This window comes from Diaporthe batatas (assembly GCF_019321695.1).
Source record: "Diaporthe batatas strain CRI 302-4 chromosome Unknown Contig00028, whole genome shotgun sequence".
NCBI classification, from domain to species: domain Eukaryota; kingdom Fungi; phylum Ascomycota; class Sordariomycetes; order Diaporthales; family Diaporthaceae; genus Diaporthe; species Diaporthe batatas.
This window is the reverse complement of record NW_025408575.1, coordinates 130,885-156,130: the sequence shown is the minus strand read 5'-3', so window position 1 is coordinate 156,130 and position 25,246 is coordinate 130,885. Positions and strand designations below refer to the sequence as shown.

At 54.5% G+C, this 25,246-nt stretch overlaps 5 protein-coding genes across 5 annotated transcripts; 2 read left to right on the top strand and 3 right to left on the bottom strand.

Moving 5' to 3' along the window:
* Positions 1-2,478: 2,478 nt before the first annotated feature.
* Positions 2,479-5,133, top strand: KVR01_013564 (uncharacterized protein). Its single transcript, XM_044785995.1, has one exon. It carries the CDS (start codon positions 3,075-3,077, stop codon positions 4,620-4,622), a length of 1,548 nt encoding a protein of 515 aa, XP_044637492.1. The 5' UTR covers positions 2,479-3,074; the 3' UTR covers positions 4,623-5,133.
* Positions 5,134-8,494: 3,361 nt separating this feature from the next.
* On the bottom strand, positions 8,495-10,254 carry KVR01_013563 (uncharacterized protein). Its single transcript, XM_044783307.1, has 2 exons — positions 9,634-10,254; positions 8,495-9,573 (listed from the first exon to the last, which is right to left on the bottom strand). Exons 1-2 carry the CDS (start codon positions 9,855-9,857, stop codon positions 8,985-8,987), a joined length of 813 nt encoding a protein of 270 aa, XP_044637491.1. The 5' UTR covers positions 9,858-10,254; the 3' UTR covers positions 8,495-8,984.
* A 5,922-nt stretch (positions 10,255-16,176) lies between these two features.
* On the bottom strand, positions 16,177-16,971 carry KVR01_013549 (uncharacterized protein; the record flags this gene model as incomplete). Its single annotated transcript, XM_044792422.1, has 1 exon — positions 16,177-16,971. The coding sequence occupies one exon, from the start codon at positions 16,969-16,971 to the stop codon at positions 16,177-16,179; it is 795 nt and encodes a 264-aa protein (XP_044637477.1).
* Positions 16,972-17,762: 791 nt separating this feature from the next.
* KVR01_013547 (uncharacterized protein) lies at positions 17,763-19,301 on the bottom strand. The gene has a single exon (XM_044782923.1). The coding sequence runs from the start codon at positions 19,252-19,254 to the stop codon at positions 17,833-17,835; it is 1,422 nt and encodes a 473-aa protein (XP_044637475.1). The 5' UTR covers positions 19,255-19,301; the 3' UTR covers positions 17,763-17,832.
* Positions 19,302-20,250: 949 nt separating this feature from the next.
* Positions 20,251-23,379, top strand: KVR01_013576 (uncharacterized protein). The gene is made up of 2 exons (XM_044783684.1): positions 20,251-22,088; positions 22,158-23,379. Exons 1-2 carry the CDS (start codon positions 21,217-21,219, stop codon positions 23,086-23,088), a joined length of 1,803 nt encoding a protein of 600 aa, XP_044637504.1. The 5' UTR covers positions 20,251-21,216; the 3' UTR covers positions 23,089-23,379.
* The last annotated feature ends 1,867 nt before the right edge of the window (positions 23,380-25,246 follow it).

Sequence of the window (25,246 nt, the reverse complement as noted above, 5' to 3'; positions counted from 1 at the left end):
GTCTCCAGGGCTTGTTCCCACCTCAGGCCATTCCGCGCCCGCTGCTCCGCAGCGGCCGCTATATTCGGATAATCGAGTATTTCAGATTGTCTCTCTCTGGCTGGGAGGAGAAAACGTATGGAGAGTTTGTAGATCTGCTCTCATTATATGTTCCCCCCTTGAAGCCACCCCAGACTGACTGAGCTCATCGGCAACGGCCAAGACAAACAGACTTCCACGACCTCCTTAAATTGGATTATCAGAACACGTAGGTCTACGCCAGCTCCCTCAACCTCCAAGCTGTAGGTAGTCCGGCGCACCCTGGCCGGCTCAGAAGGGAACCCGGCTGCGGGCCAGATCAAGACCAGCCAGACATCATCCAGGCTGTCGTCGACGGCTGCCTGGAGGCGAGACCCTGAAGATCGCATCTTTCCCCGCCGAGAGGAACAACCTGAGGTACAGCACCATTCGGAAAGTTCCTACTGATCACCACGGCCTCCGTATGCCTGCTGAAAGTACTTGCCGTGCCGCGAGCGTTCAGCGATGCGCGGCAGCGCGCCCGACGACATGCATCTCTGCGGACGGTGTGCCATGCTACTCGAGACAAGCGACGACCGCCTCGGCGATAGATTCATTTCCTCGTCGCGTCCCCGAGCTTTGCCACGCGCCCCCGCCATCTGCTGAGAGGAGGGGGTGCCACAGCACCGGCGTCTGGTGCGGCAGCCGCGGAGGACTCTGGCGGCGGCGGCGTGGCCTTCGAGGGCGAGATGGGTCAGCTGCCTGGACTGGACTGTGAGGCTATGGAACATCATATGCCGCTCATTCAGTTCCAGCGCCCGACAAGCATCACAGACAGATGCTGGGCAAGCGGGAGGCTGCACGTGGTGTCCACTTTCACGCGAACAGACGGCGACGGGTGAAAACACTGGATTGTCAGCAGGCCAACAATTATGTTGGTGGTCCGGAGGTGGAAGACCTCAGACAGGTCTCAGGCCACATGCGCAGGTCCACGTCAGCTTGTGCTGTTACGAAAAAAGCAGCGTTGGGGTCCTGAAACGGGGGGAAGAAAGCTTGATCGACATCAAGAGCCGAGCCGCCTCAGCAGGTAAGCAGGGCCCATCCCTAGGTAGTCACCCTGGGGCCTGGGCACAGTCGTCTGATTGTTTGGACGATCTCGGATCTCAAGGGATCGGGGTGTTGACAGGTGAGGTGCCATGTTGACATTGACACTCAAACTTTGGTGAGATTGGAACGCAAGAGGCGCAGCAGCCAAAAGCTCAGCAGCCGAGATAAAGGTTCACAAGTCGAGTTTGTGTGCATGTACGGAGTCGGTGGAAACAGGGACTGGTTGAAGTTAATGAATTGTGTTGGGTAATGATCATTGTTCGCAGGCCCACCCGTTTTGGAGGTGTGCAGGCCCACAGGAGAGCATGTGGGCCATTCATGGACCCAAGAATGCAAAGAAGGGGGCCCGGCGACTCGAGTGGATGTGCGATGACGCCATCGGATTCATGAGGATGTGCTGTCCATCGCCTGGCATTCGCGCACGCACTCGATGCAGGAGGGTAAAGGGGCTGCGAGCTGCTCCATGCATCCACCCTGCCATTCAAGGTTGGGACTCGAGAGATGAGAGCATTAAAGTTGGACGGGGAGGTCGGCTGAGCAGTCAAGTTCATGTGCATTTTGGCCCTGAAATAGCTGGACTGTAAACACGGCACGCCAACCAAGCTAACTTCCAGATTGGGGAGCTCGACCGGGGGGCCAGGGTCTCGAGTCTCGACCCTCGATGCGCAATGTGCCGTACGGCACTGCACTGCTGGGAGGGCTGGAAGGGCTGGAAGGGCTGGAAGGCACTGCAGATTCCAAGATTAGTGTCGCCGAGCCGCGCCTGCCCTGCAAGCGAACCCCCACCCTGCGTTTCCCTGCCTTTCCGTTCCGAGCTTAGGCGGGGCCTCTGTCAACGGTGGGCAACGGTCACCAACGGTCCAGGTCCAGGTCCTGGTCGCCGCCATGGCTCAAACGCGCTGTTGGATCGGTCTTGGGGGCAGGCCAGAAGACAGCCAGACGGCTGCTACTAGATGCTCGCATTCCGAAGGATTGGAGCCATGGTCCAGGCCAGGCCAGTCCATCGAGCACTATCCTGCCCCAATACCACCCAACCGATGCAAGATGCAGCATCCTGACAGGGCAGATTGCATGTGCAGCAGCCACTCATTTGGTCCATCGCCTGCAGAGCTCTTTCTTTGGGTTGCCCACATGCTCTAGTTCGGTTCGACCTCCAAGCTGCTTGTTGGTCCTGCCCGTCAATCATTGGACGTGGAGAGGGGCAGCTGGGGGGACTAACCCAGGAACGGTGGAGAAACGGAACGGTCAAGATCTGGTGTGGGAGGGACAGGCCAGCAGGCACGGCATCTCGTAGACTCTGCCACTCGAACTCTAATGACGGCGGACCGATAGCACGCTCCAAGCACCTCGCCGGCGCATTGCCTGCACATCATTACTCTAATCACTGGCCTACACTACATTAATCAACCGGCGCTGTCCAATCTCTCCTGTTCCCTCTCGTCATTTGTCCTTCTCTTTTTACCTCTCCTGCAGCGGCCCGAAGTCTGGCGTCGGCTTCCCACGTTTCGTCCTGCATTTGCACGCACTCACTCGTTCCAGTACCGAGTAATTACGCCTTGCGCCTCGTCCTCGTTATTTCCGCCCAGACCAAGAGCTAGCTAAAGGTGCCACAGACCCCCCAGCAGTCGCAGCAAGGAAGGAAAGACCAGCCGAAACCCCCAAATTCACGTCGTGCGACAATCCTGCTCCAGCAATTCCAGCATTGTCGAATTGCGGAACGAGGCTGGGGCCTAGAAGGGTGAAAAGAAGCGGAAAAGAAAACGACGAAAATCCAAAAAGGAAATCAAATTCCAACGACCACCAAATCGCAGTGAAGGACCGTTGCTTTTCTGTCTTCAACACCCCTCCAAAGCTCCCCCGCAGTGTGCGCCATCGCCAACGCCAACGCCGACCGAACGCCACGCCAGCTGCGCAACGGTTCCCCACCACGACTTTGCTTTGTTGGGCGTCCGACATGAGAAGGTAGCGCCATGCTCATACCACAGCGCTTCCAGCGAGTCGTGCCAGTCCTCGTCGTCCTCGTACTCTGCGTATTCATCCTCTCCTCCAGCAGGTTCCGGGATGCCGCCATCGTCGACTCGCTATCCCACCAGATCGCCGGCGTGCACAAGTCCGACCCCCCACCAAAGTCCGACGCCGTCCTGGAGGAGGAGGCCAAGCTCGGCACACCACCCAACACGACGCCACGCCCCGTCCTCGAGCCCGGCCAGTGCATCCCCGAGATCGAGTTCCTGAGGCGCGAGGAGCTGCAGCTGAGTGACAACATTGTCTACTCGAGACGATGTATCAAGCCCAAGTTCTCCGATGATGTCGACCGGGAGACCATCTCCAAGCTCGAGGGGCCCGTCATCACCCAGAAGGCCAACATCAACCTCACCTCGTGCGCTCACCTCGATGCCATGCCTTGCGACGAGTTGTCCATCACCGTGACCCCGCCTCCTCCCCAGCAAAAGTACAACCACCTGGTCTTTGGCGTGGCGACGTCCTACGACCGCATGATCCAGGGGTTGCCTGCCTTCAAGCACTGGCTGGCAGGCACAGATGCGCTGCTCGTCGCAGTCATCGTGGACCACGCCGGCAAGGACCTGGGCGCCCTCCAGCAACTCTTTGCGCAGCACGGCATGAAGATAGCCACCGCCAACGGCGATCCGAATCTCACCATCGACCAGAACCACTTTGTCATGTTGCGACCAACAGTGCAGAACATCACCCCCGAGACGAAATGGGTCGTAGTCATTGACGACGATACCTTCTTCCCTTCGCTGCACTCGCTCAGCAAGACGCTCGAGCAACACGACCACACCAAGGAGCTGTGGCTCGGCCAGCTGTCGGAGGATTTCTACTCGGTGCGCTCGTGGGGGTTCATGGCCTTTGGCGGCGCAGGCGTCTTCCTATCGGTGCCGCTGGCCAAGAAGCTGGAGCCCTTCATGGAGCAGTGCCTCGAGGAGGCGGCCCTCCCGTCGGGCGACGGCATGCTGCGCGACTGCGTGTACTACCACTCCAAGACCAAGCTGACCCTGGTGCCGGGGCTGTACCAGCAGGACATGCGGGGCGACCTCTCGGGCTTCTTCGAGGCCGGGTTCCGCACCCTGTCGCTGCACCACTGGAAGAGCTGGTACGAGGAGCCCGTCGACAAGATGGCGCAGGTCACCAAGGTGTGCGGCGACTGCTTCCTGCAGCGCTACCAGTTCGGCGAGGACACCCTCTTCTCCAACGGCTACTCGATCGCCATGTACCGCAAGGGCGTGCAGGGCCTCAAGCTCGACTGGGTCGAGGCGACCTGGAACCAGCACGGGCCCGAGTTCGACTTCAGCATCGGCCCGCTCAGGCCCGCCCTCAAGAAGGACGAGAAGAGGAGCTACCGCCTCAAGGACGCCGAGTGGCTCGCCGACGGCAGCCTCAGGCAGATCTACGTGTACAAGGCGGACTGGAAGAGCGGCGAGACCATGGACGAGGTGATTGAGTTCCTGTGGGACCCCAAGGCTGCCCAGGCTCAGGCTCAGGCTCAGGCCCAATAAGGACTCTCTCTCTTTCTGTGTGTGTGTGTGTGTGTACGAGCCGAGGTTTTTGCTTTTCAAGGCGGGTTTTCAAATTCACTTTCACATTGGCATGGTGCATGGGTGGCATGGCATCGAGAGTTGTCTGGTTTCGGGGCGTTTGGGGCGAAAGCAGGAGTTGGCTGGCGTCTTTATATGTATGTGTCCCGATCCACCCGCCCTGCACCTTCGGACACGAAAAATTCATCCGGTGCTTTCGGAGTCGAGGCGGAGGGGGTGATCTGGAAGGGTGCATGTATGCTTCAAGTTGGGCTGAATGGGGTAGGCATTTTCCACCTGCATTGAAGAGACTGCGGAACGGCCTGCGTAGCGGGAGATCCCGCTTTATGTGTATACCAGCATACCAGCGCATGTGTATATGGGAGGGGGTTGGGCGCTGTCATATCAGACCTGATCATGGTTGTACGAGACGGGTTCGTCTCGCAGCGGTAATGGGAATTCGAAAGCCTCGAGCGTTCTTTTCTGTTGACGACTTGGTCGCCCTCGTTGGATGCTGTCGCGGTGTGCGTGTGCGTGTGTCTCTGGAGCCGACCAACTCTTGCATGCCGCTCTGCCGGGCATGTGATTGATGACTGTGAAGTGAAGAACCGGCTGCTGGCTTGTGGCGTCACGGAGGGTTTGACTGATATTTGACAGCATTGCGACGACAAGTCCTGTTCGTCCTAGGACTAGCCACCAGGTGCCGCTTAATTCAACTCATCAAAAGGAAAGAAAGTCTACTTTCCATCGGGGAAGGGGGGGGGAGATGGGGTCTGCCGTCAGGCAACCCGACAGATGCAAACACGCCTCGTCGCGTATCTGTAGTACAAGCGCGTATGTACGAGGAGCAACCGAGGGCACAGCATTGCGCAGCTCCGACCGCGATGCCATCACGGCCCGCCCCATCGCGGATCGCGTCGGCATAAAATTCTGTTTTTCTTAAATTGGGCCTTGCCTTTTCTTTTTTTTTTTCTCTTTTTTTTTTCTGGTAGGGACCGCGATCAGAATTTGATTTTCGGATACCGGGACCTTGGGCCACGGCGCGCCTCACGGACTCGTGCCGCTGCGCGAGCACACGGGATCTTGTCGAGACGGACCCGGGACGGGTGGGTAGCCCGTCGGGGTGAAACTGATGGTGCGCTGGAAGGTTATGTTGGTCTTGCCACGTCAGTGTGTGGTGGTGGTGGTGGTGGTGGCAGCAATGGCGACGCTGACTAGATCGATAGGCAGGTGTGAGAATGGTGGAATACACGGTGACCTCGGGATGGGGTGAGGTTTATTTGACTTTACTTGAGCGGGCGGGCTGCGCTTGAGAGTGTTGTTATCCCACCGCGCTTGATGGATATGGGTGTGTAAGAGGACGTGACTATATGTCGAGGAGGATAGAGAGACGCATCATGTCACAGAGCAGATATCGCCGGCGCCGAAGTATGCCCGCCTACAGGCCTTTGAACGTTGACTACGGTGTGAAGGGACCGTACAGACTCAACTCTCCCAATCGGTATCATGACGGACGGCCCCGGGGGCAATCATACCGAATTCGGCATTTCGATGCCCCTATCGTCCATTCACTCATCCGGACGAACACATACATGACGACACCTTTGCGCTCACTCAAGTGGCAGGCCGTGCGGGTTATAGCGCACAGCACGTCCCACGAGTTCCTCCTTCAACTTTCACTCGATAGGAAGAACGAAAGTCCTCCGCACAGACACGGCGCAACGGCAGCCCGCGGACCCGGCCTTGTGCAAGCCACATCTCTTGGTTCTGGGGTAGATAGAGAGGCGTGCCACGGGACCGCTCTTCGCACTCGGACTGACTGACCCAGACGCCCGTCTCCACTGTATCTTTAGTGTTCGCGTCGTCTTCTCCGCCTTGGGTTCTTCATCCTCCCCCTTCGTGATGGCGGGAGTGGCTGCCCTCATGTGCTTGATATGAATCCAGCCGGGCTGGCGCCAGAAGCCATGCAGCCAGCCCAGAGGCGACCACATGATCAATCTCCCTCCCTCTCTTTCTCTCACGCGCTTGCTTGAAGCCACGCCTGTCGGCCACAGAGTTGCTTCTTCGGGGGCATACTTTGCTTCCTTTGTGGCTTCTCGCTGGTGGAACGTGGCGCGGGTCAGGCATGCGTCCCCGGGGCTTGCTGGGCCAGGTTTTCTGAGACACGGGCTTTTAGTAGCCATGTGTCTTTACTTTTTTATGGCCCTTTGTTGGGATTCTCGTGGCTAGATGGGCCTGAGACATCGATCGATCGCGCACGTCTTATAGGGCTAAACATCACGGGCGCCGTGGCTGGTAACTTTCCCTTTTTTTGCCTTTTTTTTTCTCCTTCTGCCCTCTGGTTCAATGTCGCTTCTGTCGCTGGGGATCATCGTGCAGGACAATTGATATCCGTGCCCTCGTGCCCAGCCACGTGTGGAGCCCCTGTCCCATCTGCTCGGGTGCTTCCATGGTGGATGCGGGATTGCTGATCGCCGTCCACGGACGGACCGGTATGCGGGAGCAAAGCTTCAATGTCTGTTCATGTGCGATGATACGTCCAAGATTGCGGGCGAGGACTGAGACATCCATGGGGGAGTAATATTGGACACAGGCATATTTATTGGATAAGCTTCTTCAAATCTTGGGCGAGCACAAAGTGAATTATAGGATCACATCTCAGCCCAGGTTGGGACGCACGTCACATCGCCTGCCACGGCCGGCGGTACTCTGGCGCAAATGACATCCGCGGGCAGTGCCAATATCAACGTGCATGTGCATTGTGCTGTGTAACCAGCCCTCACATGTGCAGAGACGCTTCGATTTATTTGTGCTACACATACAAAATATTCAAACCCCCACCTTTTAATCTACGCAATGCGAGATCAGAGGCGCTGATACGCCGTGCTATCTTTTCCAAGGCGGCCGCAATGATCTGTTTTAATTTTTTCAACACACCCTTTTCCCACCGCGCTGTCTGTCTGTCTGTCCTTCCCGTTCCATTCACCCACTCACTGATAACGATAAAACACGGACGGAACAGCCTCGGCGGCGGATAGCCGCCACCCGACGACCCTTGGGGTATTGGAGCGCCAAGCGAGCCGCCTTCTGCGCACACGAACGAACGGACCGACCGTTGGGTGGCTTGGGTTTGCCCAGGTGGGTTAATTAGTTCCTCCCCACCACCCGCGGACGAATAGAGACGCACAGACTCGCAAAAGGCCTTGCGTTATCAGAGTGTGCCCGAGGATTCGCCCAGTATCAGCGTGCGCGGGAGCGAATAGTATCGCGGCAATTACACGTATTGTACTACACGACACAACTGCAACATTGGTGGTGGTGGTAGCTCGGGCGCCAATGCGTCACTGCCAGTAGCAGCAGACCGGGGAATGAAGATCGCGGGAAAAGAAAAAGTATATCGACAGTGAAATTGCGGGGGCGGGAGTGAAGGGGCGGGGCGGCACTTGGTTGTGACAGTTCAATGTTGGGTTGCCTTGCCGGGCGGTTGGTGGACCAAGAAGAGAAAAAGGAGTCCGCTATTGCTGCTATACCCTTGGCGATCAAAATACTTTTTTGGGTGACTTCGGGGGATTTTATGACACATGTCCAAGCCGACCTATTCCCACTCGAGGGGGGGTGAGATCACGTCGTGTCGGGTGCTACGCCACGGTCAAAGTAACGTCGTGTCGGTAGCGACCCCGAGGTCAAAGCTAGTCTGAGGTTAAATTGTCTCCGGGCTTCTGGGTTCAAGGACTCGCTCGGCCAGCGCTTCTGCGACCCTGGGATATATGCATTACTCGCGGTGCGCGATGCGCGGGAGCTACTTTGCATACAAGTTTTTCACTGGGTTGAGGCAGATAGATGGAACAATTTCACTAGATGATTATCATCACTGCTGTTTATTCGTCGCTACCCAGGTATTGGTATCTCTGCAACCGCCTGGGACTCTTCCCAATCCCCGACCCCACCCGTACTACCTCTCTTGGCCGGCCTTGAATCGGCTTGTCGTATGTAGTAGGGAGCGGCCTTTTCATTCTCATCCTGCGCCGGGTTGTTTGCTCGGGTGTCTTCGACATGACATGAACATCCCGCCGCAATGGATTCGACCCGCCTATTGGATCCGCATCATCTTCTTCCCTGGTCCTTCGCCAGCCACATCGGATTGGGACATCATGCGACGACAGTGATAGACGGTGTGGAACCAGAGGCCTCATCCTCTGTCAATCGTAAATAGCGTGAACATCATAGGCGTAACATGTCGCATAATTCGTCACGTTGACAGCGCATTGCCATTGCTGGTCTTTCTCGAGTCGACTCAATTTTTCCACCCCAAGTAGTAGTATACCGCACTCATCCATTCACGACTTAGACAACCACAGCAATGACGCACACTGCTCCTAGCACCAGCATGCGCAAGTTCTCGGCAGCCGTGGCCGCAGCGGCCGACGTGGCAGATCCTGACTGAGATGATCCGGAGGAGGATGAGGAGCCCGTCGACGGCGATGAGTCGGATCCCGAGCCCGACGATCCGGATCCGGATCCGGAGGATGAGGTGCCGGTGGCCGACGAGCCTGATGTCCCAGTTGGGGTGGCAGTCGAGAAGCCAGAGGAAGCAGTGTTCGACGCGCCGAGCTGTCCTCCTGGGGCGCCAGCACTACCGGGCAGTGCGGCCGTGGCCGAGACGGCTTGGGCGGTCGGGGCGCTTCCCGAGTCGCCGCCATCGCCGCCGCCGCCGCCGCCGCTTCCGCCGTTACCTCCTCCACTGCCGCCGCTGCTGCCCCCATCTCCAGGAGTGGGTGAGGGCGAGGCAGGTGGCGTTGCAGCGGCGCCGCCAGCCGCCGGCGCGGTCGTCGGGGGCAGGACAGTGGTGAAGCTGGAGGTTGCCTTGACGTCCACGCAGTTGCGGTCGTAGAACAGGTACGGGCTGTTAGACTGCTCGCGGAAGTTGGAGTCTCTGATGGAAGAGGTCAGCATGTTGTCCTTTGCGATGTGGTGATGCCTGGGTTCCACTTACAGTGGCGAGGCGTAGAGGAGGCATTGGGAGCTGCCGAAGGCGAAGCTTTGGCATTTTGAGTCTGACTGGCACTTGGACGAGCAGGCGTCGAAGTTGGAAAGACTGCCGTCACCACTGAAGAAGTAGGCCTTCTCGCCCCGGTCGTAGCCGCTGGCAAGGCCGCAGGTGATCTCGCATGTGGCAGTAGAAGCCAGGGCCAGGTATGTCAATGTCGAGGTCTTCATGTTGACAAGTCGGGTGGTGGGGTGATTATCAATGCGTAGTTGAAGGGAGGTGAGGAAATTATTAGAAAGTGGATGAGCGACGAATCGGGAATTATTTGCAGTAGCGAGCGACTAGAGATAGCGAGTGAATATTCGAGGCTTCCGAGCAGGAATGATAAGAATCAACCCGGCGGAGGGAGGAGGGCAGGAAGAGCACGCGAGGAGAACATCATGGGCCTGTTCGGGTTATATCAAGGGGGCATGGAAAAGAAGGTTAAGCGCAAATGAGACGAATAGGGCCAGGCCAGACATGGCTCGCTGGCATGGTTACCCAAGATACGAGGGTTTGGATGTACTGAGTATCACACTAGATCCATGGGTCGACTCCAAGACTTCCAAGGGCAGAGACAGAAGGAAAAAAAGACGGGCATGTCCCTCATGGAGGGTGACTGCAACGACTGATACGAGTGCCACGCCTTGGGGCCAATCACTGGTACCTAAGGTTTGGGTTGCAATCTCCGCTGGGGCCTGGGTCGTGTGTCCCACGATCCTTGGCCGCCTGGGGTAGGAAGACCAACTCGGGACTAGCGGTGCGGATAGGCACGCGCCTCATATCGAAAGGTTGGTCACGCTTCATGCACGAGACCCTTCATCATAAGCTTAACGGCGCAATAATGGCATGGTTCACTCCAGAGGATTTTTTTTCCTGTCTCGCACTTTGTCATCGGCCTTGGCTCCGACCCCACTACACGTATATCGCATTGTGCATGTTTTATTGCCGCAGGCAGCTTACACATTGTGCGATGTGAGCAGTGAGATGATAATTGTGTCTCTACTAGTATCGCGTTATATCCCTCATCCGCTCGCTCGCACAGCAGACAATAGGAAGCGAGCAGGAACCGACTATCCGGATGGACTACACAGTACCTAGGTAGTTAGATCTTCGGGTCCCGTACTAAAACGCGGCCGACTAGTCGTGACTAGAAAAAAGAACCAACCACTGGCACGGTGCAAGACCTCTCCCCAGGCATCGTCATGATGATCTCGGGCGGCGACCTTATTCTAGCCCGGTCGAAAAACTAAAATCCTGTTACTCAAGCGCCAGTTGTGATCTTTGTGTTCGGTGTGCTGGGGGTTTCGGCTATTAGCCTCACGAGACGGAGGGATTTCAGGAGGATGACAGCAAGCATCCGCGGCCCCGTGGTTGCTCAGGGGTTAGCCGTGTCCTGCCGCGTCCTCCCGGTGCAGATTCCCGTCTTGCGAGTGACCCCACGAGCCCCGATTTCCTCCAAGCGTTGGTGCCGCCTCCTCACTCGGCTCATCAACATGGAACCGCCAACCTGCTTTTTTGATGAACGCCCCCTGCCTCTTCCCCGTCGGCGTGGCTTTTCTCCCCCGGATCGGCCTTTTGTCTCGAACATCACAGCATCACAAGGCATGCGCCGCAGCAAAAGCAATGAGTCGGGGGGACGAAGCATGCCAGCATGCAGCAGCGAGATAACACGCCATGCATCACCTTCCTGATGCTTGCCAACAAATCTTGGTGCATCTAGACGCACCTGTTCCTGCATGCATACACGCCGTGCCCCCCCCCCCCAAGGCCCTCAACGACCTTATGATTCTAGACAGCTGCAGCCGTCATTGCGAGACCCAGAAGAGTCTTTCAGAGCCCCGTATCGCACTGCCCACTCCGCCCACCTCCTGGCCTGCAGAGACTGCAAAGTCAGCCAGAAACTGCAAAGTCAGCTGTTGCTATCTCGCCAAGAGGGGGTTGCATAAGCCTGCAGGTGGCTGCATAGTTGACAGTTGATAACACCCCTAAATGGACACCCTGCTGTCGGTGAAGGCCTGGGTGTGGGATAGGTCCAACCAGTCTTCGAAAGGGCTGGGCGCTATCTCACAAGTGGGCAAGTCAGCACACACGCTCGGCACAGACAGGCCACACACCAGCAGACCAGGCGACTAGTCCTTCCCAAATGCAGAACCAACTCACCCCTTTTGGGGAAGTCTGGTTCGCCTAGCTCACATGCGCATCGCGTGTGTGGTGCAGCTCGGCTTTCCTTGGGGGTGTAGTACGGGCGGCTATCGTGGGACTGGCTACTAGTAGACTAAAATCCTCAACGGTGTGTGTTCTGTGCACGCGGGATTGCAACTCTGACTCGGGCCTTCACACCTTCGCTGCGCCCCCCGCGCAACACGAGGGTGGCGATGATACACTCACTCTTGTGCTGCCCGGGGCGGCATTCAATAGTGCCCATGCTTGCCATGTCACGGCAGCGGGATCAGGAGCCTCGGGTGATCGAGAGCCGCATGTGGGTGTGTTCTGAGCTTCCGGCCGGGCTGGCCGGGCTGGCCGCGCCGAGGAATCATGCGAGAGATCGTTGGGGCCTAGTAGGTTCTAATAATACACCGCTCTTTGTTCACGACCTTCGCATCTATATGGCTCCCGGATCACGCACTCTGCTGTTCCTAGACCGGGACGTGGACCTATTTATGTCCTTCAAACCAGCGGAAAGGTGACATAGACACTGATGTCGCTCGTGGCCAGCGAAAAAGACTATTGTTTTCTAGTTCAGATGTCAGCAGCGTCGTCCAGCCTCAAAGGAGCTATCCCATAAGCGTTTTGCCGGATATCTCATGTTCCGTAGCACTGAGAAGATGCGTCTGCACTGGAACATTGAAGCCATGCGAAAGTGAACACTGCACATACAGTTAATCAGTAAGCGTGATGCATGCACGAGGTCTCGATAATTCAAACACCATGTTGAGAGGGAAAAGTGCGAAATGCTCGAGCTGTTCTGCGGTATCCGCAAGGAAGCAACCTTTTGCCTTCAGCGTATGAGCTGGCAGTGCGCCGAGTGAGGCAGAGGGCTAGGTCGGTGCTCGGTTTTATTAGACAGCCTAGTTCGAACGCTGCATGAGGATTTCTCTCGTCTCGTCCCCTCAAATCCCATCTCACGCCATGGGAATCCTGCCGCTAGAGTCCAGATGTCGTCTTCGAAGGCGACTCGCGCAACTGACAAAGGCTCAGGGCAGCCAGCACATCCAGATGGTAACCGTAGATCATGGACCGAGAGGTATAGGCTACCGGTATTTCATTCCATCTCCACCAATCGCATTGGGCTGCCGTCGATCGTTTCTTGGCTTTTTTCACGACGGTCATCATTTGGGCAAGGTTGAGACTATTTGGACCAGGCGTTCAGATCGCCTTCCCTCATTTCCTCTTTTGGACAGGTCCCAAAGAGAGGGTGTCACCAGCAGCTGCTCTTCTTGCGTAGAGCATGACACAGAATTCGCCTGGTCGCTAGAATGTATCTGCCTGCCTGGCTTCGTTTCTATGCCGTATACGCCCGAATTCATACACTGCGACTTCATAGGGTGGCCTTTATACAGTGGCAAACGCTCAAAGACAGACGATATACCCGGACAACTTGGAGCCCCTCAGAGACTTCTTCGCAGATACTTAGGTATCCAGCGTTGAGGAATACTGCTTGGCAACTGAATGTTCCCACGGCGACAATAGAATCAGCACTTGCGAGCCGTCAGCATTCAATAGCACCCGGAGGGGTCAGCCGCTGTGGAGACAACGCGCATATCATAGTCGGGCGTTCGGCCATGCCGTGCATCCCATCGGCGGTACAGGGCCAACGCTCTGCTATCGCATTTTGACCGGGGTGGGGGGGGGGGGGCAAGGTCACCGATCTACTCCTGTAGCGTCCGCCAGGCAAGCATTCTCCACCTAGGGTCGATGTGAGTTTAGTCTCGAGGTACTTCTATATTGTTCTTCTCCCCTCGTCCAGCCTGGCTAGACCTTCCTGGGACGACCTCTTCGGAATAACTTGAGAGACCGGATATTCTCACACGCAAAAACGGATGGAAGGCAACTTGGAGATTCAAGTACTTAGGTGGGCACTAGACTAGTTATCTCATAATCTTATCCTATATGATATTATCCTAAAGAAGGTTATCCTAGAGGATGTTATTTTATAGAAGGTTGTCCTAGGAGGTTGTCTTAGGAGGTTGTCCTATAGGAGGTTGTCCTATAGGAAGTTGTCTAATAGGAGATTGTCTGATAGGAGATTGTCCTATAGGAGTTTATTCCTTGGGGCTTGGGTATACCCTCTATTTTTGCGGGTGTGAATATCCGATCTCTTAACTTGAACTCATGCATAGCGGGAGGGAGCCTGACTGCCATATTCCATGCCGTAATCCCGCTCCAGAAACTCAACTATGATATTCTTGGGCCGCTCTTTAAGCGTGGCAATTCTGTGTTTGACACCATGTTCTCGGAATGCAGAGCACACGATATCTCTGACCTAGAGGTGTTGTTCTATGTGTTGTATGAATCTATACTGATACAGTGAACTTGCCAAGTCCATTCCGAATGGTCGATTTCATCCGATCGAAGGGGGTCAGAGCGATGGCACCTGGAGGCCTTTTTTGCCGGTCGTTCCAGCTTGCTGCAATTTGTAGACAGATTAAGACAACAAATGGACAGGGGACTGTCTTCACCTTTGAAATGTGAGTTTTATGGGGAGGAAAGTACTAGGCTGTTGGGGAAGACGTGAGTCTTTAAGAGTCGCGGTTTCGTTCCTAGTGGTTTTATTTCTAATACGGCTTTAGCTATATTATATTTTTTATTTAACTATTTATCTATTCATTATCTTCTTAACTTTTAGACTAGCTATTGGCTTGTACTTTAAGTATAAAGTTAATAATTACTTAATATATACCCTTAAACTTATCTATATATAAAGTTACTAACCTCCCCTATAGGGCTTCCTCTTCCACTACATTCCTTATATATTATATAAAAGTAGATAAATCCTTAATAATAAAGTAGTATATTTAGAGAAGGAAGATTTAGTTCTTAGGTACCTAGACTTCTACTTTCCTTATATAATATTTATTTAATATATAGTAAATAAACTTTACTTAACTTTCTAAAAGAGTTTTAATTTTTTTATAGAATTTATATAAAAAGGTTTTTTTAAATAGGTTTATTATTATAATATTATTATTCTATTAATTATATACTTAGAATAAAGACTATAATATATTTAATTTATTTAATAAAGATAGATCTAAATAGTTATATAATAAGTATATTAATAAGGAAAAACTAGCTTACTAGGTCTTATATTATAGAATTCTTCTTCTTATAGGGGCTATTTTAAGATTATTCTAATCTTACTATATAACTACTTTATTAGCTATTAGCCCTTAGGCTATTTATATTAATAATTTTAATATAGCACTATTAGAAGTAATGTCTTTTAGCTTTATCTATATAGTATAAAGCTTAACTATATATCTATATATTATATTCTCTTTCTACTATTATTAGTACTATATTTCTTTAGATATTAGGTTTTAAGTATTTACTATTATATAAAGGTATTATATATATTTTATATGTATAGAGATTAAAAACGAAACTACTTGTTTCTAATGCCTATAATACATTTCGATTGTATATAGCGCTTTCATACAGTGGCAAACATTCAAGGCCGAGTGACTTGGACTGAGTATTTGAGAAAGGTCTTATATCTTATAGAGATGGGCGTACCAGGTGATCGGACGGGAACTTGCTCCGTCGCAGCTTGGGACGCTCCCTCTTTTCGACCCACCATCAGGATGTGTACGGACTAACAACATTGGACGAAACCAATCAGAAAATAGAACCTGTCTGTGGCCACTTCTCAATCAGCGTCTCCTGTATTCATCACTCTATGTTACCGATCATCAGTCTCAAAATAGCGTCAGACGTCACTTAGGCTTTACGGCACAAGGGATCGAATTTTGCACCAAACGGTGTAGATTTTACGAGTAGGTCTGCCTAAAGAGGAAAAGAAAGCAAGGAAGGTTGCTCCTTCAGCGTTCGGGGAAAGTGTAGATGTGGCAGCCTTGTCGATAAGTGGTTATCCGTGTGGTTCAAAACTTTTTGCTGGGAGCCATGACTTCACCAAAAATACTAGGTCAATTCCCGCTGTTTGCCTTGATAGTCTTCCTCATGTATGGCTGTCTCAGAAAGCCATCAATCATCTAGCTCATTCCCACATAGAAAATATCATGATCTGGTCCTTGCAGAGTGGTCACAAATAGGTGCCAGGTTCTGCCAAAATTCCGAAGACCGAGCTGATCCGCTTGTGTCTCAATTCCTCCCATCGCGGTGTCTGCCCGACAATGGTAGGCAAATTAAGAGCAAAAATTTGTGATTCGGTGAAGATATTTCCGGGCTGGGTCCAAAGTTTTCCTCCTGTCCAAAACTCAATCGGTGTGCGAATCCGTGTGATTGTAAGCCGTATCATTTGCCTGTGGCGCAGTAATGGCTGCCTTCTCAAATAGTGGTCTGAATCAGTTGGCCTTCATCAAGGTGGAACCAGTATGCGACCTTTCTCTGGTCATCATGCCAGTAGCCAAGCTTGCCTTCAACTCCACAGCCCGCAAATCGCTCAAGACAGGCCTTGGCAGCCTCTTCTTGAGGCTTGGTTTTGAGAACGATTGTCAAGGATTCCAGACCAGGCACCATAGGTCCATTCACAAGAAAGTGACTGACATCACGTTCCGTCCCATCCCTTTCCCAGCGGAAAAATGCCCAAAGTGGTATTGGCACCGTTACTCTGGGGCCCTCTTTCAACGTCAGAGACTTCAGCTGCCATGGGTGGATATGAGTGCGCTGGCTGCGCCACCGCATCCACTTAAGAATGATAGTAAAGAGCTTGATGGAGCTCTTACGTGGTCGGTCTTTATCATGGATCGTGATTGTGAGGCTACTGATGAAGGGAAGTACGTAGCGTTTGAAGGACTCCCATCTTTCGCTGGAGGTCCAGTCGCCAGCCTCAGCCCACTCGAATTGGTATCTCGAAAGCAGTTGAGGGAATATTTCGGCACGGATGTCCTTGACTTTTAAAAGAGACTTGACGCTGGAGGACAGCATGTTGTGGGAGTCAGACAGACCAACAGTACCAGCCGGCACACCCCATTTGTAGCTCATAGCAGTCTGCTCTCTAATGAGAAAATCGTAAACCATGAGTCGGATTTCAGGAGGGAGAGACATGAAGGGAAAAGGGTTTCCTGGGTCCAGAGGAACAAACGCCTTGCGAGATCGGCGTTTCTTCTTCGACGAGGCCATGCTGCAGAGTTGGTGAGTCTTTCTGTCAGGTCTACCTCCGTTACAAGGAATGAGTAAGGTAATCCTTCAGCACACAAGTTCAGAAATAGACGGAGTTTCAGGATTTAAGTGTATGGGAAAATACTGTGCTGCCTGGAACCCCCACCTCGAGCTTGGAGCCTTGGAGCCTTGGAGCCTCGGGATAGACTTGATCGATGCCTGCCAATGTGCCTGGGCTGTTTGTTCAGGACTCGGCTTTGTAATGTATCCATTGTGTCCCCTCAACGATATTTCATGCTTGAAAACTTTGTGCACACTTCATATGCTCAGCCCCCAGCTTGTGCTGCCTCACCAACTTATGTGATCTGAATGTGGGCGGGTCACCTTGCGGCACGCCTTTTTGGCAACACAAGAAACCGACTTCGGAGTCCTAGAATCATATCAGCGAGGGTGTTTCCCAGATATCAATTCCATGGACAGAATCAACTGATATGAGTCATCAAACATCCGGGCATGCCACCCCTCTCAACCTTTGTCAGAGTTCATATAGGATGAATTTCCATACTTGGTAGGAGAATAGTCTCCCATTAGACAGCCTTCCATAGAAAGACCTCTTATAAGACAAGTTCCTAAAGAATAAATACCCATGAGATAACATCCCATAGGATAGCTTTCTATGTGATTACCTCCCACCTACAGAATAAGCTCTCATAGAATACCTGCTATAGGATGGCTTGCTATAGGATGGCCTCCTATGAATACACCCCACTTGAGCACATTAGCTATAGCATGTCATCTTTTTGCAGTGTGAGCAGTAATGTATCACATTTGATGATTGCACCTAACTGCTAATCTGGTAGGTATCTGCACTCAACCGAAGCCCTAGTTCTGCTCCGAGTCATCACCTACATCAAAGTCCGAGTCCTGGTCGAACTCGCTGTCTGATTCGGAGGTATCGGTGGACTCGGAAGGCTGGTAGTCATCATCCTCATCATCTCCGTCGCCACCGGCTGGTGCTTCTTTGTCCGCAAGGACTGCACAGTAGTCCATTCCCTCAGGTACATCAGCAAACCTTGGGTTTGCCCAGTCACAGATGCAGGCGTCCTCCTTGGCGTCACCCTCCTCTCCTATGGTCAAGGCGACCATACGCTCCTCGAGCGGGACTCGCCAGAACTTGCCATTACGGTTCACGGACCCAACCAGATCAGCCTCGAGGATGGTGAATCCCCTCTCAAACTCACTGTTGTCGACCTTGAAGCTGTCCAGCTCCATCTGATTGCTCATCCCCAGCCGCAACATCGTGTTCGTGGTAACAGCCCACCTCTCAAAGCGCAGATGGCGCAGCTGAGGGCCGTACCGCACCAGGAACTGGTCGAGCAGGATCTCCAGGAACCGGAAGCGCCGCATGGGGCCCTCGCGGAGGGTCAGGCTCTTGAGACCCGGCAGCCGGACCTTCTCGTTGAAGAGGACATCCTGGAAGGCGCGGGCCAGGGCGAGGACTCCAATCTTGGGGTTGGCCATCTCGAAGCAGAGGCTGATGTGCGACAGCTTCTTGGTCCTGTGGAGGCACTCACCTAGTGTGGTCCAGCAGGTGATGCGCTGTGGCGTGTACGGAGTGCCCAAGGGCATGGGGATGGATGTCCTCAGGGGGAGGCACAGGCACAGGTCGAGAGAGTGCAGGTACTTGAAACATAGCTTGTGTCTGTAGCGCAGCCTGGTGACGCTGGAGGAGGTGCCGTGGGTCTCATCTGCCCAGTGGAGGTGTCTGATTGTGTTCCCGAGGTAAATGATTGCGGGCAGGAGGATGCTGAAGAGGCCATCGTTTCTCTGGTAGCCCTGGATGTCTCCGCGCACATCCATCTGGAAGTGGTAGGCGGTGAACTCGTAACTGCACGAAGGCCCGGACAGGACGTGGTGAGAAGGCATCGGCCGGGAAGTGAAGGTGTCGAGTTTGGGCATGGACTCGAGCGCTTGGTAGAAATGGGGGATCCACTGATTTATGATCTGAGTGCGAGATGCCTCAATCTGGGCTCTCTGAGGGTCATCGTGCTTAGGGACGGAAGGCAGCCAGAACAGTTGTGTGGCTATATTTGCGAGGTCTGGAAGAGTGTAAATGTTGTCATGCTGGATAGCGTTGCGCAGCCCATCATGTGGGTAGCGTCCCACGCGGTCGCGGGCGGTCTCAAGAAAGACGTTGTGATCCTCAGCCAGCTCATACCAGACCAACTCCTTCACGTGTGTGGTGATCTTTGGGCTTGCCTTGATCTCCCAGAAAGCCAGTCTGTCCTTTCTCGCCTTGGACATGTGTATGCGCCTGAAAACAATCGGGTTGAGAATCTCCTCGAATTTGGCGCAGGTGATGCGGAGGGACTTGTGATCTCTTTGGGACAACTTGATGATTATTTTGTCCAGAATCTCTCGAGGCATGTAGAGTATGTATGCAGGGCGGATTGTGAGCGTGTTGACCAAAGTCTCTGAATCATCGCAATTGTTTGTGTCTTCAAGTTCCTTCCAGGGCGCCTTCATTCCCACCGTGAAAGCGGTGATGTTTGACTCTGAAGTCATGGTTGGTATTCTCTAGAGAAGACTGAAATACTCTTTGGCGGTTTGATTCACGGGTTGACTGGAGTTGCTTGTCGGTAAACAAAGGTCGGGTTGTGTGTGGCTGCTGCACAACTCAATCATCGCAACTGGGTTTACCTAGGTAGTCCGAAGCCAGCCTTGTGCACCAGCTTCCCCCAGTCGCGTCAACAAGTCGCGTCAAGGCGCGTCCATGTCGAGTTCAATTCAGCAAAAAGCTACTTGCTTGCTTCATGTTGAATAGACCAAGGAATTGCACAGGCACCCTGGCCTGGACAATAATTGAGCCCCTTCTTTGCCAATTCCATAGTCTTGGTATACTTTCAACATTGTGGAAAGGATCATATATCCATCCACACAATTTGCTGGGCACTCCTATATGTGTGGTGTTCTTGTAGCTCAAGAGAGCACAGCACTTACTATGTCGGAGTTATTAGTTGGGAGCATAAACTCTTAGGCATGGGCTCGACTTACACAGACGTACCGCCTTGCCCAATCAGGACGCACATGGGTTGCGAGACCAGCCCATACCGGATTCTGCCGTTTCTTCCCGGCATTACAGACGCTCACCTGCCGTTTATTAGCCTCACCAGCTGTTAGCGTGCAACTGACACATGCTAGCAAACGTTAGATAGAACGGCAGCTGAACGGGTGTCCGGCAGGGTGAGAATGACGTCAGGCGGAATTCGGCACCAACAGACATCGCGAGTGACCCGAAAATCGACCCCTTCTGCCCCTCTGCCCCTGCTGCCCCTGCCGGCCCTTGCTTCTTCTCCAGCACAGCCGGCGTCTTGACAGGCCCAGATCAAAAGTCGGCCTCTGCACAGCCCTCCCTACACCCACTTTGTTAGCAAACTCGACCTATCTTGACTCATTTTTTCCCTGCTCCTACCGACCCATACACGATGCCACCTGCAAGGACGATATAACTTACTCTTGACCCCGCTGGTTCGTTTGGGAAAAAGTTGCCGTCATCTGTCTCGTTCAAGCCGTTGCCGTTTGTGTCCTGATGCAAGTTGAATGCGACCAACTGCACTCCTTGCCGTCGTCGTCGCCGAGAACGGGCGCAGAAATCTGAAGCCGCAGAAGCAACAAGGGTCGAGACACTCAGAGGACCCAGTTCTTCCACCGCCAAGCCAGCCTGTCTTTGGGAGCCACTCGGTTGGACGCACACACAACTTCTGGTTGGGGCGTGCACGTCCAGACCACTCTGTTCCGGTTGCTGATACGAAACATCTCGACAAGGAAACAATCCAAAGTCAGTCGGCTCTCGAGTCTGAGCGAGGACAAATCTGAGAGGGGACAAACTGGTCGTCGATCTTCCGGCCTTGGCGATCGAACCGTCGCACAGCACTTGCTCGTACCAAGACAAGTGACAGGTCTTGGCTCCAACACTGTGCCCTGCCAGCGACACAGCAGTACCCCAACCAGACCACAGGGATCCTCCGCCCCTCAGCTGGCTTATCGATTGCCGGACAGGCCTGTTTTGCTGTCGACTGTCGTCATCGTGCTGTGGGTTGTGACCCTGTGCCGGGCCCAAGTCAAGTCGAGCGACAAGCGTCAAGCCACACGTGCTCCGTACTGCACAGTACACCCGCCAGTACACGAACAGGGCGTGGCGATAATCTGCCTTCAACCACACTAAGCCTTACCTGCAATCTTAGATCTCAGATCGCGGGACGAACAATGTCTGGCCCCGCCCCTCCTAAGGCTGACGCCCCCCTGGACGGTAATGGCCAACAACATCCCGATGCGCAGGCCGCCCCCCCAACTCCACCTTCCGCGGATGAGGGTGAAGACCACGAGAAGGGGGTCCACGGCCTGAAGCACAAGGTCACCGGGAAGAAGGACGAGCTTAAGGACAAGGCCCACCCGCCAGGAGGCTATGACCCTACTCCTCTACCCGACTTCCCCTCCGGCTGGACCGTCAGGTTCACCTTCCACCGCGCCGAGAATCTGCCAGCCGCCGATCTCTCAACTCAGCGATGTGACCCTTATATCCACGCTACCCTGACCGCACCCATCCCGAGGAGGCACAAGGAGGACCCCCCACTTACCTGGAGGACCAAGACAATCCGGACGACATGCGATCCGGTGTGGGAGGAAGAATGGGTCGTCGCAAATGTGCCCTCTAGCGGCTTCAAGCTCAAGTGCCGCCTGTACGACGAGGACTATCCCGACCATGATGACCGCCTGGGCAATGTCACGTTTGAGACCAACTCACTCGTCGAGGGCTGGAGCCTGGGCCCGGATGGTCAGTGGTTCGACATCAAGAAGCGCATGGCTAGCAAGCGTGCGTATTTCTTCAAGGCCATTACTAGTGCTGCCGATAAAGCAACAAGCATGACTGGCCGTCTCAACCTGAAGATTGATGTCCTCGGACCATCCGAGCCTGGCGTTAAGGGCTCCCAGATGTACACCGTCGGGCCATCGATATTCTTCAAGCACTACAGTCCGCTGCTGGGCAGATTGATAGGTATCAAGGTAAACAAGGACGAAGCACAGGACGAAGTTGAGTATGACGCCCAGTCGGGGGAGAAGAAGATTCAGAAATATGAGTAAGTCTAACCACAGCCACAACAACCCATATTTACACTCGATGCATATCAAGCTGACTGCTGCCCCAGCTTCCAAGCGAACGAGCTCCAGCTTGCAGGCCCCGTTCCAGAGCACCTATACCATCGTTATGTTGAATTTAGCTCTTGGGTCGGGAGCATGTTCACATCCACCGGCCTCCGAGGAAAGGTCTTGCACAAAGCCCTGCACAAGCAGCACAACCGGATCTACAGCTTCAGCCAGTCGACACAGTGGGGTCAGTTCCAGCCGTGCACCGAGGAAGCCTCTCTCCAGTTCCTGCGCATGGCCCATTTCGACGAGGGCGGCCGTGTCTTCACCTACGTCCTCACTCTGGACGGTCTGCTGAGATTCACCGAGACGGGCAAGGAATTCGGGATCGACTTCTTGTCCAAGCATACCATGCACTCGGACGTGGCCGTCTACATTGCTTGCTCGGGTGAATTCTTCGTCCGCCGCCTCGCCAAGCCCGACGCCCCTGAGCACTCGGGCGAAGCCGACCCCGGCGAGCCTACCCATCCGTCTGAAGACCTCCCAGGCGGCCCGCCACACGCTCAGCCGCCAGCCGACCCACGCCACTACCAACTCGTCATCGACAACGACAGCGGGACCTACCGCCCAGACAAGAGCGTCCTGCCTCTGCTGCGCGAGTTCCTCGAGCGCAACTTCCCCGGCCTCGGCGTGGTGGTCATGCACTGGGAGGACCAGGAGTGCCAGGACCTCAAGCAGAAGCAGCGAGATTTCAAGAAGAAGGAGGGCGGCGCGGTGCAGATGGTGCAGAACCGGAGCCCGGACTCGAGCAGCATCAGCAGCAGCGACGAGAGCCGCCTGGACAGCGACGGCGAGTACGGCGGCCACAAGCACTGGAAGAGCAAGAAGGAGGCCGCGTGGGACATTGTCGAGGACCCGCAGAAGCTCAAGTCGCTGAGCCTGGGCGGCAAGAAGCATGACAAGGACGCGGCTGAGCCCCCGGCCGATGCCTAGACGGCGGAGGCGGCGGCGGCGGCGGGGTGAGAGGGTCGCACGACGAGATGGTTAGAAGATACCTGTCTTTATGAGGTTGTTCATGAAGTTATACCCGCGACTAATGTCTTTGCATGTCTAATTGTCAATTCTTTCGGGGGAAGGAGTGGGATGTCCGTTTTGGTCTTCTCCTGTTCTCTTGCAGCTCGGCCTCGGCTGCCTGTGACGAGGCTTGTTTCCCAGCATCATGGGCTTTTGGATACCTTTTAAGCATTACTTCCTATTACAATATTACCTAAGTTCCTGACTGCGCTGTGTTGTTGAAGCGACTATCGACTTGAACTATGTGACCCCCGAGCTTGAGAGTCTGACAAATATGGCACATGCCTTTCAGACTGACTGATGTCTGGTTCCCCCCCCCCCCCTTGTGTCCCTCACCAGCCCCCGAGAGGGTACAACAGAGATTTACAGCGGCCCATTCTCCTTACCTTTGTTTGGGCTCGGCGCTGATATGATTGAACACTCTTTCCGGCTCCCGCGTGCCAACATGACAACTCGATAAGCAGAAATAGACAAAGGAATACGGCACTCGACCCGAGCCGTCCCGGACGCTCACATCTCAGGTATATAAGGAGTAATTCCTTGGCATTCGTCTCTAATTCTCCCCTTCCTTCTCCATACTTACATAGCCTGACAACGGGAGATCACGAAGTCCGCAGTTGTGTGACGGCTGAGGCACCCCATTGCACGGCGAGGGGCCCTCCGTCATGTGTCTACTTCCTTCGGGGAGCCAACACGAGGCAAAATTTTTGGTTTTCATCTTCTCCTTCTGGAGATTCACTGTCATTTTCGTTTTGTGCGTCACCTTGGGGCGATGCCACGACGAAGACGATGCGCAGTCAAAGCCTTGGGCCACTTGTATTGTACCGTCCCGGCCCGAATCCCACCGTAGATAGGACTCTGACATATTGTTTCTTAGCAGATCTCAGCCAAGTTGTTGCACATCCCACACCTAGTTACACCTCCGAAACACGCTCACCAACCCCCTTGCCCTCACTCGTCTCCCCCTCAGCCCCAGTCATCTCCCACCCCCGCCCGCGGTACCTCGCGCCCCAGATCCCACACCTGCCGGGCGCAAGTATCCCGTTCGGGTCGAGGCAGTCCTTGACCCTCTCGTTGAACCTCCCCAGCGCGCCGCCGCCCCACCCGTACGTGCCCGCCACCTGGTCCATCAGCGCCAGGTGCGTGCGGTACTCGCCGTAGCCCAGCGCCGCGGCGTCGTCGACCATGGCGCGGAGGCACGCCAGCGCGCGGGCGCGGGCGCCCGCCGAGTGCCGGTCGTACACGAGCTCCACGATCAGGTGCATCTCGCGCAGGCCGACGATGAAGGCCGGGAACAGGTCGATGCCGAACTGGGCGTGGCGCGAGCGCGCGAGCGTGTACAGGGCCGTGGCGTCGGCGCCGCGGATGGGCGCTATCGGGCTGAAGGCTATGTGGGCGCCGTTGGGGACCCAGTTCACCCAGGCCAGCTCCTGGATGTCGGGGACTATGGTGACGATGGTATGGGCTCAGTCCGGTTCCCTTGCTGGCTGGCGGGTGGGACACAGTGTATGTAGTAGGAAAGTGGGAATAGACTCACCGCCCGCCGCGACCCTGTCTCTCGCCCAAAAGTACTCGCCCGCCGGCAGCGTGGCCGGGTCGACCCTGCGGCACCCCGGCACCTTCTTGAACTCCTTGTCGACCACGTCCAGCTTGTACCTGCGGATCGCCTCGGGCCCGTAGCTCATGCCGTAGTAGATCCACGTGCAGTCGCCGAGGGGCGACTCGGACGCGGCCTTGTGGATGATCTCAGGCGGGATGAGGCCCTCCCCGGAGTAGTACCTGGTCCGCGGGTGGCCCCGGCCGGCTATGGTCTGGGTGACGTGCCGGAGCTGGGCGGCGTTTTCTAGGATCATGGAGATGCGGAGGGGCCGGATTATCTCGATCTGTTTTGGTATGAGTGGGCTTGCTGGTATCACAATGAGGCCCCGAGGACTTTGGCTTACGAGTTGCGTGAGATCTTCTTCTTTTGGGAATGTGTACATCTGAGATTGGGAGAGTCAGCAATTATTTTCACTTACGAATCTGGACAAGTAGTAGTCTGTAATTACTTACAAAGCTTTCATGCCCTCCTGGGTTC

Bases quoted from the DNA above. Each gene is read 5' to 3' on its own strand.
- KVR01_013564 (XM_044785995.1), top strand. From the start codon at position 3,075: ATGCTCATACCACAGCGCTTCCAGCGAGTCGTGCCAGTCCTCGTCGTC.
- KVR01_013563 (XM_044783307.1), bottom strand. From the start codon at position 9,857: ATGAAGACCTCGACATTGACATACCTGGCCCTGGCTTCTACTGCCACA. The intron at 9,574-9,633 runs GTAAGTGGAACC...CTCTTCCATCAG, and splicing joins CTCCTCTACGCCTCGCCACT to AGACTCCAACTTCCGCGAGC.
- KVR01_013547 (XM_044782923.1), bottom strand. From the start codon at position 19,254: ATGTCCAAGGCGAGAAAGGACAGACTGGCTTTCTGGGAGATCAAGGCA.
- KVR01_013576 (XM_044783684.1), top strand. From the start codon at position 21,217: ATGTCTGGCCCCGCCCCTCCTAAGGCTGACGCCCCCCTGGACGGTAAT. The intron at 22,089-22,157 runs GTAAGTCTAACC...CTGCTGCCCCAG, and splicing joins AAGAAGATTCAGAAATATGA to CTTCCAAGCGAACGAGCTCC.